This window comes from Cyrtonyx montezumae, unplaced genomic scaffold (genome assembly GCF_038088225.1).
Source record: "Cyrtonyx montezumae isolate F1298 unplaced genomic scaffold, pur_monq_1.0 scaffold_20, whole genome shotgun sequence".
Taxonomy (NCBI): Eukaryota; Metazoa; Chordata; class Aves; order Galliformes; family Odontophoridae; genus Cyrtonyx; species Cyrtonyx montezumae.
This window is the reverse complement of record NW_027071937.1, coordinates 3,084,387-3,099,227: the sequence shown is the minus strand read 5'-3', so window position 1 is coordinate 3,099,227 and position 14,841 is coordinate 3,084,387. Positions and strand designations below refer to the sequence as shown.

The 14,841-nt window shown below is 52.1% G+C and overlaps 1 protein-coding gene and 1 non-coding gene across 2 annotated transcripts; one reads left to right on the top strand and one right to left on the bottom strand.

Moving 5' to 3' along the window:
• Nucleotides 1–8: 8 nt before the first annotated feature.
• Nucleotides 9–136, bottom strand: LOC136049450 (U6atac minor spliceosomal RNA). Its single transcript, XR_010622301.1, has one exon. It is a non-coding gene; the product is annotated as a U6atac minor spliceosomal RNA (small nuclear RNA).
• Nucleotides 137–1,098: 962 nt separating this feature from the next.
• LOC136049180 (ly6/PLAUR domain-containing protein 1-like) lies at nucleotides 1,099–4,345 on the top strand. Its single transcript, XM_065737233.1, has 3 exons — nucleotides 1,099–2,782; nucleotides 3,897–4,037; nucleotides 4,138–4,345. The coding sequence occupies exons 1-3, from the start codon at nucleotides 2,707–2,709 to the stop codon at nucleotides 4,323–4,325; spliced, it is 405 nt and encodes a 134-aa protein (XP_065593305.1). The 5' UTR covers nucleotides 1,099–2,706; the 3' UTR covers nucleotides 4,326–4,345.
• Nucleotides 4,346–14,841: the final 10,496 nt, after the last annotated feature.

Here is a 14,841-nt window from a genome sequence, read left to right as displayed (position 1 = left end):
GGGGAAAAAAAAAAACATGGTTAGATGCCACGAAGTAGGTGGCAGTGCCTTAACCGTATGCGTGTTGTATAGGCCACTAGGGCCTCTTCCATCCTTATCAAGGGGAGTGCTAACCTTCTCTCCTTTCATACAACACGGCTTTAGCGCCCTCTATAGGGCTATTTAAACCCTCAGACAGCGCTTCTTTTTAGGACAGGGTGAAAAAACCTCCCTGCCCTTTTCTTGCTATTGGAAGCACCTTTATTTAATCCCCGTACGAAATAAGCTCTCGTGGATGCGCTCTTGGTTAGTTAAGGACGGTTGCTGTGCTCTCTTTAGAGCTTCTTAATGTATTCATTGCCGTCATCCAATCAGAGCGCAGACGGCCGTCAGTGCGCAGCGCCGCGGCTGCTCGCGCCGACCGCCAGGGGGCGCCTCCGCTCCGCCTCTCCAATGGCGACGCGGCGTCAGCGGAGCTCCGTGAGTCGCGGGTTCGATTCCCGTCTCTGCTGCACGGAGGGAAACAGGAGACTGGAGCAGCCCGACCTCGGGATCGATTTGGGGAAGGGGAAAAGGGGCGATATTTTGGGGGTGCAGAGCCTGGGGCTGTGCGCAGGGAGGGGGCTGCTCAGCGGGAAGTTCTGCCTTCGCTGGGGATGAGCTCTAAAGCAGGATTTGCTGGCTAACCCATCTAATCTGCGCAGGGCTGAGCTGTCTTTCTGGGTATCGCAAAGGTTTAAGTGAGAACATCAACGTAGTGGGGGATTTGTTGATCAAATCTTCCTCAGTCGGGACAGGATGGCAGTTTCCTAACCCATTTCTGATGAACCCGGGCTGACAAATCTCCGAATCGCATCAGAGAGCTAATGACAAGTTAACAGAAATGACGGGGGGGGGGGGGGGGGGATTGTGATTGTTTGCTAGTTTTTCCTTTTTCTTTTTCCCCACCTTTCAAAAGTCTTTGAATCCTGTGTTTCAAGGGAACAAAGCGAGCAAACAAAAACCCTGGCTCGACCTGCAGACGTGACACCAATGCCACGTCCCATAGCTAGGGGACAAACGTGGCCTCACCGTTGCAACAAGACCCCCATGGCTTTTTTGGGGTCTCCATCTCAGTGATGGGCCACCTGGTGCTGCTACGGAGCAGTGGCTTTGCTGGCTGAGGCTGCAGAGCCAGGTGCTGTGCCCAAAGGTGTGCGTGGACTCCGGCTTCTGCATCACTTCTGCATCACTTCTGCATTGCTTCAGCATCACTTCATCACAGCCCGGGCTGCCTGTCCCCTGCCAGACACCAATGAGTTTATTAAGGGATTAAAAGTTAGCCTCCCCTCCTTATTGAATGCTCTGATTTATGCATGCGTTTACATCAATCCCATTTCCTGCATTTTATCCCTTCTCCCCCAGGCTTTCAGGCTCTGCTGGGTGAGACGTGCTATAATCACATTGTTTTGAAGCAAGCAAGGCACCGTGGGTGGCTAAAATGATTTGAATAAACGAGCTGCATTACTTAGGCACCTCTCCCAGGTGCTAATTGCTACCCCTCAGCTGTAGGTGTCCATGCTTGGACAAGTTTGTGCTGCCTCCCAGTGAAATATTAATGAGAATGCTGGCTAACGAAGATGCTGTGATGGAGATGGGGCAGCCTGGGGGCTTTGGCTGGCAGCAGTGGTGCCTGCGGAGCTGGGCAATCACATCAGCCCTGGGCTGCCCTGGGTGGGTGACTTCCAGGTGCCGGTAGGTGGTTGCTGGATGCACTGTATAAGCAGATTATTTTGTCATTTTAATTTTTTAATCCCACGCATTCGGTTGCTCTCTCTTATTAGTAAGCATTAGCTCTCCAAGTCCCATTAGCTCCACTCAGAGCTCAGGCTTTGCTCATGGGGACGCTGCTGGGGGAGCCAGTGGGGGTCTGGCTCCTGTGGCTGGTGACGTCTGAGGGGTCCCACGTAGCTGCGAGGCTGATCCTGGCCCTGCAGAACCCACAGGGCTCTGTGTCATCCTTGCTGCATTCATGGCCTCAACCCTCACTTCGAGCAGCCCCAGCTGGGCTCCCCCAGGCTTAGCCCTGCTTGGCATCTCACTGCTTTAAGAGGTAAACACCTAAAATATACCCAAACCCACCTCGACTTCCATCAGGTCTTCCCTTTAACCCCTCAGCCATCCCTGTGGCTGCGCTTTGGCAGAGAATCCCAAGCTTTGGATTTAAAATGAGTTGACTGCTTCTTTTTAATAAAGATATTCCTCCCCTCTTTAAATAGAATATGTCACAGAGACAGTGGGTCTGTTTGTGAAGGAGAGACAGCTCAGAGAGGAAAAAGAGGGAAAAAAAAGTAAAAACACACATCTCCCCAAACCCCTTCTGCCTAATCCAACTGAATTAGAGGATTTTGAAGTGGATTTAAAACTAAATCTTGATTAGGGAGAATTTCTCTCCAAGAGCTGCTGCACAGTAGTATTAATGGGAAGCGATCGTGGACAGAGGAAATAGGACAGAAATAACCGAGGGTAGCACAGACGCACTCCCGTCTGTGCACAAACTGAAAGAATCAGAGAATTTCTCAGGAGGAAAAGGAAGAAATTAAGCATCGACATAACAGGACTCGGTGCCACGGGGCTGGAGAAGCGGGGAGCAGCCGGACCTGCAGATCTGCCTTTATTCGGTGCAGGGCTTTCAGGTGGGAAGCCAGTGGTGTGTGGAAGCTGGGAGGACAGGCAGCCCGTGCCCCCATGCTCTCAGGACACATGCCTGGAGGTGCCCATGGGATCCTCTCTCTGATGACCGTGGCGTTTGTCCTCCCAGAGGGTAAGTACCGAGGGGTGCAGGGCATCCCCTGTGCTTTGCGGTCTTTTGCGTCCACCTCAGGCTCTGGTTGCTAACGTGGGATCTATTCTCGGGGTGAATTTGGTGATGTTTCCACCTCAAGCGATGTAACTGCATGTTGCCATGTTGGTGGTTTTAGGACGGGAGCCAAAGTCATTGCGTTTTGTATATAACGAAGGCAGGTGGGTGAGGAGCGAGGGCCAGCAGCTGGGATCCCAGCAGCTTCCTTTCCCCAGTGAGCCCAGCAAGGCTCACACAGCACCTGAAAATGGTTTGGGAGCAAACGAGCAAGGGCTGGGGAAGGGCTGTGAGGCATCGTTTTGAGGCAGGGGGAAGGCAATGGCAAGAGGAAGCCTGCAGTGTGACTTCTGTGACTGACAAATTCAGGACTCAGTTACTGCATTTGCCTTAAAATCTACGGATGATGGAAATGAATCTCCTTTGTAATTTTTTTTAAAGAAATGTGAGAAATGGCTCAGTTCCCATTCTGATTTAGGGGAAGCCATTCTTGAGCACAATCATTGTCCTTGCGGGGCAGGGCAGGGCTGCCCCATGTCCACGGGGGCCAACTTCTGAGGCATCTGCTCTCAGTCTCTCTTTCCTGATTCTGGGCTATTTTCCCTCCTTGGTAGACCCTGGGATAAAAGCAGGGAGGAAACCAAAGTGCACAGATGAAGCGATCCCTCAAGCATGAGCGACTTAGGTGCTGGCACTGCTTGAACTGGAGAATTGTGGAGAAATAGGCAAAAGATGTTTCTGAGAGTAGCTGAGCTCTGGCTCGGTGATGTCTATGGTTTGGAGGTTTCACATATTCTTTACAAACCCTGCTTCAGTGCTCCCTTGTTCCCACTATTGGATCTCAGCTCAAATTTATTGCTAATCTTTGATTTCGTACTGACCTCTAGCGGGAGTTGGTTTTGCGTTTTTGTGCCCAACGGGTAAACAAGTGACGGGCAGATTTAGTCTCTGACTCAGTGCTTAATGCAACCTGGCAAGGCAGAGAACTCTGCAAATGCTTCATTAGAGAGCAGCTAGGAAGGAGCCGATCTGTTTTCCACTGGAAAAATCCAGCTGTGTTTCATATGGTCTTGTTCAGTGTCTGGGCTCCAGTGCTACGGCTGCAACATCATCGTTGGTACCAAGTACGTGGATATGGGGTGCTCAAACCCAGAGGTGATCACCTGCTCACACTCCCACCAGGGCTTCAAACACCGGTTCTGCATTAAGACAGAAAGTGGTGAGTCTGCCTTATGGCCGGGCTGTCACAACCAGTCCAAAGCAAACTCCAAACCTCATAGCCTCTGTCCCTGATGTTCTGCCATCTGCTTGCCTTGCAGTGGTCCTGGGCATCCTGCTGACCAGCGGTTGTGCCACCTCCCGTCACTGCCAGCAGCAGGAGCTGCCAGGGGTCCGCATCCACTGCTGCGACACTGATCTCTGCAATGGCTCTCCCCAGCCTCCCCCCAGCCTCGCTGGTGGCTGCCTCCTGCTGCCCAGCCTCCTCGCAGTCCTGATGCTCTCCTGAGCAACTTGAGGCTGGGGAGTCGTGTGGCCCTCAAAGGGGATGGGAGAGGGGTTGAACCCGACTCTGCTTGCCCCTCTCCTCAATAAAAGCCACCGAATGCTTTACCCTGGAGAGACCTCAGTGATGTCATTGGGGGGTGGACTGGAGCTGTGTTTGGTTCTGGGGCCCTGGAGCTGCTGGATCCCGAGGAGACCATGAAAGTGCTCTGAGGGCAGTAAGACTTCAGAGGCTGACAGCTGAGATGGGCTGCCCAGGGAAGCTGTGGGTGCCCCATCCCTGGAAATGCCCAAGTCCAGACTGAAGGGCTTGGAACCAAAAGGATCATAAGGCCCCGTCCAACCCCAGCCACGCTGTGAGCACTGCTCTGCCACCCCCTCCAGCCGCAGGCCGCAGAGGCCCCGCGGCCTAGCCCGCCTCTGCCACCAGGGGGCACCCGCAGCCCAGCAGCCGCCAGCGCGGCGCTGCCCCGGGGCCGCGATCTACGCAAGGCCGGGGATGCGGCCCGGAGGGGGCGAAGTGGAACGGAGGCCGACGGGATGGGGCAGCAGGGGCTGGGAGCGGGGTGTTTGGTGGAACGAAAGCTTTTCGGCTGCTGTGCCAGGGGAGCAGCCCTAACGAGAGCTCGGATGAAGAGCTCCTTGCGTATGGAGCAGAACTGAAGTGGCTCTTCAAGGTCGCTGTGGGGGTTTGTGGTCGAGGCAGGAACTGAACGCGAGTGTCTCAAGGTGCAGCCGTGTGCTTTTATCACCAGGGAAACAACATAAAGCTTGCTGCCGAGGGCTCAATGAAGTATTTTTATTCTAAACTTTTTTTTTTTTCCTTTAGATAATATATATATATTTCAAAGATCATTTCCTTGCAAAACATCAGCTTCTGATGACATTTTGCAGCAAACAAGCCCAAACTCTTCTAAAATTGTTGTCTGAGGCACTTTCACAGTGGAATCACCTTGGGGTTGGTACAAGAGGTTTTTAGATTCTGAAGATAAAAATGAATAAATAAATAAATGGAGTTGAAAAACGTCTCCTGAGAAAAACAACAAGAACAGCAACAAGAGCCAATTCCTCCTCTTTCCCCTTAAAGTATTCCTTCTGATTTTGGGGGGAAGTGTGAAACCCTTCCTTGACACTTAGTGTTAGTTTCACTGTTGGTTTTCCGTCTGTCTGGGTGAAATCTGTCCTGAGCTCTTGCAGCAAAACTCGTCTTCCAGTGGCACTGATACTCCTTCCCATCTTTGGAGGAAGAGATGGAGCTGGTGTCTGGGAGTCCTGTTGTGGCTGTCCCCTCTGTGTGTCCCTTGATGCCTGGCAGCTTCCAGATGCGCTGCTTTGGCCCTGCTCTGCCCCCCTTGCCTGGCTTGAGACATCCATCTTGCGCTGTGTAAGAGGCCTGTTGCAATTAAGTAGGCTGAAGTGCTCCTGAACTCTTTAACCTTTGCCCTGGGATTGCTCCTTTTGCCCCAGGGCTGCGGATCAGCTCCATTGCACTCTCCAAACAGCGCCTACTACTTAGCTGACATTTCTTTCTCCTGCTGGATCCTATTAGCACCCTGAGGTTGAAAATGCTACTTTGGAGTGTTGTAAGGAATGTGATTTATACTGGAAAGTAGCGGCAATCTATCTTTCCCTATACACACACTGCACATAAGGCTGGAGAGCTAAATCCACATTGCCTGAACAAACAGCAAGCAGACTAATTGCAGAGGAGGCTTCGGACACCTCAGGGGAAGGGCAGGCGTGGTGAGGCTGGGGGAAATGGGCTTGGAGCAGGCAGGGAAGTGTTGCTGGTGGGATCCCACCCCTGTCCCGTGCAGGCTTGCCACACATATGGCTGCTTTCCACGTTGTTCTGCAGGCAGGGCTACGAGCTGGGCTGTCCACAAGGGCAGTGGTCACAGGGTATGTCCTGCACTTCTTTATCCTTTTCCCTGCTTATTGACCTGGTGTCCAGGGAAGATCAGAGCTGAGGTTTTGTGCTGGTTTGCCTGCATGCAAGTGCGTATCCACAACGTGCACGGGAGCCAGATGAAAATAAGAATTGAACGGTGCCCGAAGGAGGGCTGATGAGCCTTTATCAGATATGACACACTAACCACTGAGGCTCCTTGCCGGAATACCGGGTTAAAACCTCCGCAGTGTCAAATTTCATCCTCCTAAGTAAAGAGACACTTTCCATAGTGTTTGTGTGAATCTTCTGGATAAGCCCCGGAGACTGAAACCATCTCGGCTTCATGTGGGCATTAAAAGTCCCACCCACATGTTTAAAAAAAGCCCCAAACCCAGGAACGCAAAAGCTGACATTTACTCTAAAATGTCTTCTTCCTGCATGGCTGCATGGCATCCCGTGTGATCCGTGCCTCCCCGGAGCTGGCAGCATGGGAGCAGGGCTGCGGGCATCCCCCGGGCTGCCACCGAGGGGCCCAGAAGTGTGAGCACGAACAGACACACGGACACAGACGCTAGCACAGTGCTTTCCGGGAGAAAAACCAACAACAAAAAAACCCCTAAGCAGCCTCTCTGTCAAAAGCCCTTTTATAAAAGCCTCAGTAGCTAAAGAATTGCCATTGTTTCAGTCTCCAGTGAGTGCTAGTCTTAAAATATTTCCAGCTCAGAGCAGGCTTTGACATTCTGCCCAGACCCAGGAGAGGGAACAAACATGAGTACAGAAATGTTTCTGCAGTGCGCAGATCCTTCTTTTTGGAGAACTCTGGTCAGCATCTCACGTCCCGCAGCAGCATCCCCTCCAGGCAGGAGGAACCCCCCAAAAACAGGGAGGTAGGGGCTTCTCAGGACCGCTAATTAGTCAAGGAGAGCTGGATTTCACACTGAGGCACCAGGGTTTGTTTTTCATGCTGATTACTCAGCGTTTCCCTTGCAAACAGCAAAACCGTATTTTTATCCAGCAGTACAGTGCTCCAGGCTGTTCTTGCACCAGTGCTGCTGGTTCTCACTGCTGAGGCTCTGGGCAGACTTTTCTCTATGGTCATTAGTGGCCCTGGGTGTGCCGCAGTGCCCACTCGTAGGAGAAAGCTCTCAGTGCCTGCAGAAGGGCAGCTGAGGGTCAGAGCTTGGCACTGCCCACCTCTGCAGGGCTCCTTGTTGTGGAGGTGGGAGCAGGAGGACCCTGGCTTGGCATGCTGAGGAGGTGCAGCGAGCTCCTTGGCCCATAGCCCCAGTGTCTCACCTTTTCCTGTTTCATGCTGTGAAATAAGGAGGACAGGAGCCCAGACATACATTACTGGCTTGGCTACCCTTCTGCAAACCAAGGTCTTCCCCGCCTACTTACAGAGCAAGCTTTGGCAGAAAGGTGCAGAAGACATTTGGAGGTCTGTAGGAAACCAGGAACAAGCTGTCTGCCCCAACAACATGCACAGAAAGAAAACACAATCAGGCAGCATCCTTCCCCAGCACCGAAAGAACAGCCAGCAGCCATCCAAGCCCAGGCAGGAGCAGCATGGGACTGTGCACAGTGCTGATGCTGTGAGCTGCAGTGAGCTGCTTCTTGTTTGGGCACTCAGCACACTGGTGAAGGGCAGTGTTTACCCAGGAACAATGTGGGGTTAAAATTTAATAAGTCCTTGTGCAACTCTTTACAGAGCGGCAGTGAGGACAAATAAACATCTCTTAAAATACAGTCAGTGCTCAGGCTCGCTGTTTAATTCATTCTCCGGAAATGCATGTTGTTTTTAGCCACTCATTTCAGGAGCTAGGAACAGCAGGGGGTTGATCCACTCCAAATTTCAGGCAAAATAATGCAATCCTTGCTCTGCTCTTGCTTGTTCCTAGGAGAGAACACAAGGTCAAGGCTTCAGCTAGTGCAAAGTTTGCTCTAAACTAAATATCTTTTTATTTGAAAATGTTTATTTTCTGCTTTCTCTCTTCCCCTGCTATGTTTGTGAGTCCACGTCTCTGGAGGATTTGGGTTTCCTTTGGAGAGATGAAGGCTACTGGAGGCAATCAAAACTGGGTGGCCAAAACCAGAGGCTCCCAAATCTGAAGGTTAGGCAGCCACTCTCTTATCTGCTCCCATCCTGTGCAGTGGAACAGCCTGGTGTACTAAATCTCCCTCTTCCTGGGGCTGCCCAGCCCACCCCAGGTTGCTGCAGTGCAGAGAAGTCCCCCATGCTGGGAGCTGGGTCAGCCCCATCCTGCTTGCAGAGCCCAGCGGGAGCCACGCCAGCACTATCGACACACAGCCACGAATTGGGTCATGTTGCCCCTTCCCTCCCAGCACAGAGCTGCAAACGTGCCCAAAGCCTCGAAGAAGTGCTCTGCTCCTCTAGGAAGAGAGCCAAAGCTGCTCGGTGCCAAGGGCCAGGCATCAGGGGGTTGGGTGGAGGCAGAAGGGGGGACCCTTGTTCATTTTATGAACCTCACAGACCGTGGAGCCAGCTCTGCCTGCCTGACCTACATAGGCAGACCAGAGCTCTCTGAGCACAATTGATCCATTGGCAGTGGACAAAGACAGAGCAGGGGGACGTGCCTGGTGCCAGCAGGGAGCTGTGCCTGCCTGCAGCCATTGGGCATCCTGCATCCCTCATCCCATGTCCCACATCCTGCAGCCCCAGCTCCCTGCCCCTGCCCCCTCGTACAGGGCACCAGCAGTCATATGTTTTGGGATGTTCTCCTGTGAAAAGCTTGCTTTTTATTTTTGTAACTGGCTTCTGGTAGCAAAAGTTCATTTGTATGTGCCCCTGGGACAGCTCTAAATAATGCACGCAAGTATTTGGCTGCCAATGAGTCAACAGGAGTTGCTCTTTGGCTCTGAAGCTAGATTCACATTTCCTTGCAGAGCCTTCTAATGGTTCGTCCTTCCTGCCGAGTTATCTCATGTACCCAGCACACCCCCAAAGATCTTCCTCCACCTTTGATCTTTGAGTGTCTTACACCCTTGGGCCACTCCTGCTGACAGGTTCTGCTGCAGGGGATGGAGACACACTTCAGCCACAGTGTGCTCCTTAGTGAAGGCACTGGCATGGGTGGCAGGAATATAAAGCCTGGTGCTCTGGGACAAAAGTCACATTCCATCCTTTGGGTAATACCTTCTCCATTAGACCCATATCAGTGCTACCTACACGGAGCAGCAGACGTTATCTCTGACAGTAATGACAGAACACGTTCAACACAGAAATCCAAACCATGGTGCAGAAGAAGGAAAAATAAGGCTGGTTAGAGGTGGGCAGAATCTGGCACTGCCTCTTCCTGGCGGCGGCGACGCTCCGTTCCCAGGAAAGCACTGTGCCAAGTTTCAGCCCTGCACGGCACAAATGAATCACAGCAAATTGCTCACGGAGCCTCTGCAGCCGGCAAACACCGACAGCTTAGGTATAAAGGGAGAGCACAGCCGGCCCCGCTCCTGCCCTCTGAGTACAAGGCTGCTAATTAGTAAATAAGGGATAATCCGATCAATTAAGTGCTCAGCCTGGAGGCTGGAGAGGAGGGCAGAGCTCTGTCAGGGAGGAGGTGGGGAAGGAAGGGGAGGCTGTACGGGGGGGAGGGGCAGGTTGGGATGCGCGGGGCAGGTTGGGGTGCGTGGGGCACAAGGGCTGGCGGGGGCTGCCCCGTGTCTCTGCAATGGGCTCTTCCATGGAGGTGCAGCTGTGCATGAGTTGGAAAGGAGGCATGCAGGGGTACGGAGGGTCAGAGGTACCGTGGGGTCTGATGCTGGGGTGTCTCCGTTGCGCATGGAGAGCTGCGGGAGCTGCTGCCCATTTCCAGGCTTGCACATTCGGCCTCTGGAGAGCAGCAAAAGGAAATGGAATTCTCTCTCCCTGATGGAAGTTGGGCTCTCCTGGGCTGTGCAGCTCCTGGGACCCACTCCTCTGCTGTCCCTGTGCTGCCCACAGCCCCCTGCCTTCCATCAGCATCCCTTGCTGCATCCCCGGTGCTGTTAAACCTTCCCCACAAGCCCCGATTTCGATTACATGTTTTTAAAAAGTCATTAAAGAGAATTCCCCATGAAATTATTTCTATTCCCCGCCTCTCCTCCCCGCCCCTCTGCCTATTTCCAAACTAATGAGATTAATTGAAAGCTGCAAACGTTTTCCAAGAGCCCAAGGCAAGCGCAGCATCAAACCACTGTAACAATCCCCTGGCAGCACCGGATCCCCGTGCCCTCTGCTCCCTGCTCTGAGCTGCACTTTGCAGCCTCCGAAGGTGCTCCCATTTGGAAACCTTTGATATTTTTTTTCCCTTCTTTCGAGGAAGGGAAGAGAAAGCGCCTGAGGAATGAGAGCTGTCAGATGCAATCGTGTGAAATCTCACTTTTGGAGAGGGGGCACAGCACTTTTCCCCGGGAAGCTGGAATGGGAGAGCGGGGAGGGGAAAAGTGATCCCACTTCTTTCAGCCCCATGGGTAGGAAAAGAAAAATGAAATCCCCTGACCCCGATAACCTGCACACCGAAGCTGACAATACCCCGTGCACCCGGCGGGCTGTGATCCTCTCACAGTGTTTGATGCCTCATGTCCTGGTGCTCGCTCAATCAATAGAACACATCTCCCGTGCTGCACCTCTCCCGGCCCCACAGGCTCCTCCAGGATTGATGAAAGCAAACATCCATTCTCGGGGCTCTGGAAACATCACACTCCTTCAGACTGCTTTGCTGCCATGCGCTCAGGATAAATAACAAGAGAGGGAATGATGCAGGAGATTTGTTACTTGGGGAGCAATTGCTCAGCATTGCATTTCCTCTGGCGCTGCTGTGAGGAGAGGAAAATCCCTGAATAAACCCCCCAAATATCCTGAGTTAGGTGGGATTGTGCTTTTGTGCGTGGATTGCACACGTGTTGATGAAGAAGGCAGTGATGGTTTTGGAATTGGAAAAAAAACCATAATTTAGTCATATGGAAAATGCTCCAAAATCCACTGGGGATGAGCTGCGTGCAGGTCTGGGTTTGGGGCACCAAGGGAAGAAACTCTGTAGGGGGTTGGAGAGTCCAATGGGCGCTGCAGCGTGGCAGGACTTTCAGACCTGTCACTTCGATTGCTTTCCCTAAATCCCACAGCAAGGGACTCCTCCAGGCAGTGGCAAACGGCACGGGCAGTGTTCCAACACAGCCGCAGCACCCTGACAGCACCCTGCTGCTGCATCCGACCCTTCTCCCAGGCTGAAGACCTCCAGTTTATTAAAGACACATTCCTGTGCTAATAAAAGGCGTGTTGTCTGGTGGCGGGGAGGCTGCAGGATGTTATGGTTGGAATGTTCTTCAGCCCTTGTGCAATTAAAAGACCCACCAGCTGTGGATCTGCAAGGAGCTATTTTTTTCTCCCCCCAGACAGGCAGAGCTGATGTTTGCTGTGATCTTCCTGATGTCACCCGCTCCCCTTTGATGTGTGCAAATGGGAACCGCTGGCTCGCGGCTCTGGGGGGATATCTGTCTGAGCAGTGCTCATTAGATGGCCTCTAGGATGGCGACAGTATTAATTACAGAAGGAAGAGGCCAACCCCCACATCCATATTCATTAGTGCATTAGGGCTCAGTGGTCATTGTGGAGATCCCAGTGCAAAAGTAATAGTGGGATGAAGTCAATTCCCTGAGATCTCAGTAATGGGACAAAAGGGTGGATGGTCCCCTATGGGTTTGGGGTCACACAGCTGGAGCCCTCCCTGCTGCCCAGGTTTCTTGCCATGGCACAGTGCTGAGCTGCTATTACGGGATAAGTGGAAACCAACCCCACTGCAGTGGGGTGGGCAGCAGGAACATGCTGTCCCCTGTGCTCATTGGGGCAAATACTGGTCTGGTGAACTTTACACAGGTATTTACCCCGCAAGCAGTGCGGAGCTGGTAGAAGATAAGGTGAGTGCTGGGACAGTGTGGAAATGCCTGTCAGCCCTACAGACCTGCAGGGCAAATTAAGCAATCATGTTCCCAGGACACACGTAAAAATAAGTAAAAAAACCCACCAGTATTAATCCATAGCAACAAAAGGCGACAGCATGGCAACAGCAGCTACGGTTGCAAAACAAAACAGCAACAAGGAGAGAGGGGGAGAGAGAAAATAAAGCTCTATTCTGTCCTTTCTGAGCATTTTTAGGGTAAAATAGGATATTGCATGAAAGTCAGTGGGCATTAGAGCAGCAGGTGGTGCTGGTGCTGGCGCACCAGGCTTGGGTAGCACACAGGGCATGGGTGGGGAACACCGTGCTATTGGCTCCCATGGACAAAACCAGCCCAAAGAACCCAAACTGGGCTAAACTGGCATGGCAACAAGGCTCACCCCCTGCTTTGAACTCAGGTGCTGCTCTGCTGCGGGTGCGTAGGAAGAGCGTTATGGAAATAAGCCCTAATGGGCGTTAATTTGAAGTGGTGAGGAGAAGCACTGCCGCTGGGGTACGTGGGCTTTGGCCCCGAGTGCTGGCACGGCTCTGGGCTTGGGATGCGGACGGAGGATGGGGAATCCAGATGGGATTGCATAAAACCGAGTTGCAGGCAGCTTGGCTTTATCAGAACCGCACTAAATGGATAGTTGTTAAAAGGAGCAGATTTTCCACGCTGCGAGAGCCAAAGCAAATACAGCAAAACGTAATTAAAAGCTTGCCTGCTAAAATAATAATTTTCTTACGGGTTGAGAAACGTAAAGCACAATGAGAGATGGACCCGATAAGAGAACAATGATTCTCCATTGTGCCTGCTGGAAGCGAGCAGATAAAGAGCACAAATAAAGATTGGGAGGGGGGAAGGGTCTAAGAGCAGAGTGCTTCAGTGCTTCTGCACTTTCTCTAAAACTGAAAGGAGTAACTTCTGCTCTCTTCGTCTTTGTGCGGGACTCCAGGCCGGCTCAGTCTGTACAATCATCGCAGTGTGTGCACGGCGAAGGGAGTTCTTGACTCCTGCCATCTGCAGCCCTTCCCCAGCGAAGGCAAAAAAGTTGGCAATAAATTCAAACCAGTTTTATTTACCTTGAACTGCTCAGCCAAGAATGCACATTATTTAGGGACTGGAATAAAAAGCCATTCACTCTAGTTCAATTGGCCATTTAGTTCAATTTGTGTGTGTTACTGCAGGTAATTACTATGGTAATAATGTACTGTAATCTGCGCTGATTTGGAACTTGTCCTGTTTCTGTATTAATAACAAGTGCCATATATGTACTAATTACCAGTTTGTTACCATGGTTATTTGCGTCGATGCCATGTTAATGATACCCTGGAAACATAAAGCAATCGCATTTTTTGAATTAAATCTTTGTGGCCTCTTTAGTGCTAAAAGCCCAATTCACATAAAATAATGATGAAGAAAATGAGCTCATCGCGGCGGAGTCGCCAGCGAGCTGATTAGCTGCGCCGCACAACTACGAGCCTTTACCATACTGAAAAATTAGAGCCTCCAAAACATTTTCCACCGTTGCTAAGTAACTTCCCAAAGATGACATCACTTACAGGAATACACGGTGCCAGATCTGTCATGCACACGTATTTATAGAGCGCGCGGCGGAGAGCCCTCGGCTGCTGCCGTTGGTGCGAGCTGCTGGCTCAGTGCCGGAGCAGGGGGGTTAATAAGCAATAAGCAGGCATCCCCCCCCTCCCTTTCCCCTCTCCCTCCCCCCCCCAGCAAATGCACTGCTCATTGGAAGGAGCCAGCAGGCAGCCTGTAGACATAGATATATTTTTTAGGATTATTTAAAGCCGAGAGGGACTGCTGCTCTCCCTCCTCTACGCTGCAGGTCTTGGGCTGGATTGCATCTCTGCTTCCCATCCAACTGAGCAGAGCAGTGTGCCCATCCCAGCCATCCCTTCCCTGAGCTGGTCCCCACATCCCTGCTGTGGTGTCACCAATGTCCCCCTGCTCCGGTTTGGGCTGAGACCAACCTGCTGTTCCCACGCAGCAGCACCTCGCTGGCCATGCTGGATCTCCATTAGGAATAAAAATAGTATCTTGGCAGTGAAAACCTTCCCTTTTCCCTCTTCGTGTAGTAAACAATGGGTCCTTCCTCGCCTGCATTAATGGCTATCCTTTAAGCAGATGGCATAGGGATGGGGAAGTGTGCAGTAGTGAAGCCCTGTGTTGTCCCTGCAGGCAGCGATCAACGGAAACCTGTAGGTCCCAATGCTATGGTAAACCTGGAACCCTACTGCTATGGGTGAAGCCCCATAGGTCCATTGGGGTCTGGATGCTGCGGCACTCAGCACCTGGCTGAAGGCTGGAGCATGGCTTTCCTCTCTCCTGCCTGGGGATGCTCGGGGGGATGGGGCAGAGCATCCTGCTGAGTCTGATCTCAGCAAGTGCCCAGGGCATCTCCCCCATAAAACCCCCAGGAAACCTGTCCACCACGTTGCCCACCAAAGTGCTGACTCAGCGCCCAGAGGAACTGTTTGACTTCGTCCTCCTCCTGCTCTGTTCCATGCCCAGGCACCAAAGCAGTGCTGTGGCATGTGAATAGCTGCTCAGCACTCTTTATTATCTGGTCGTTACTTTTCTGCTGAAGCCTGAGATAAACAAGGCATAAATCAAGGCAGCACAGGAGCTACTTGGAGCAGGTAAAGGATGGAGAAGGTTTTAATCTGCGGAACTGAGTG

What these genes read in the sequence shown, in the direction of transcription:
- LOC136049180 (XM_065737233.1), top strand. Translation starts at nt 2,707, where the DNA reads ATGCTCTCAGGACACATGCCTGGAGGTGCCCATGGGATCCTCTCTCTG. An exon ending in GGCGTTTGTCCTCCCAGAGG is followed by an intron (nt 2,783 to 3,896) that starts GTAAGTACCGAG and finishes GGTCTTGTTCAG; the next exon opens with TGTCTGGGCTCCAGTGCTAC. An exon ending in CTGCATTAAGACAGAAAGTG is followed by an intron (nt 4,038 to 4,137) that starts GTGAGTCTGCCT and finishes CTTGCCTTGCAG; the next exon opens with TGGTCCTGGGCATCCTGCTG.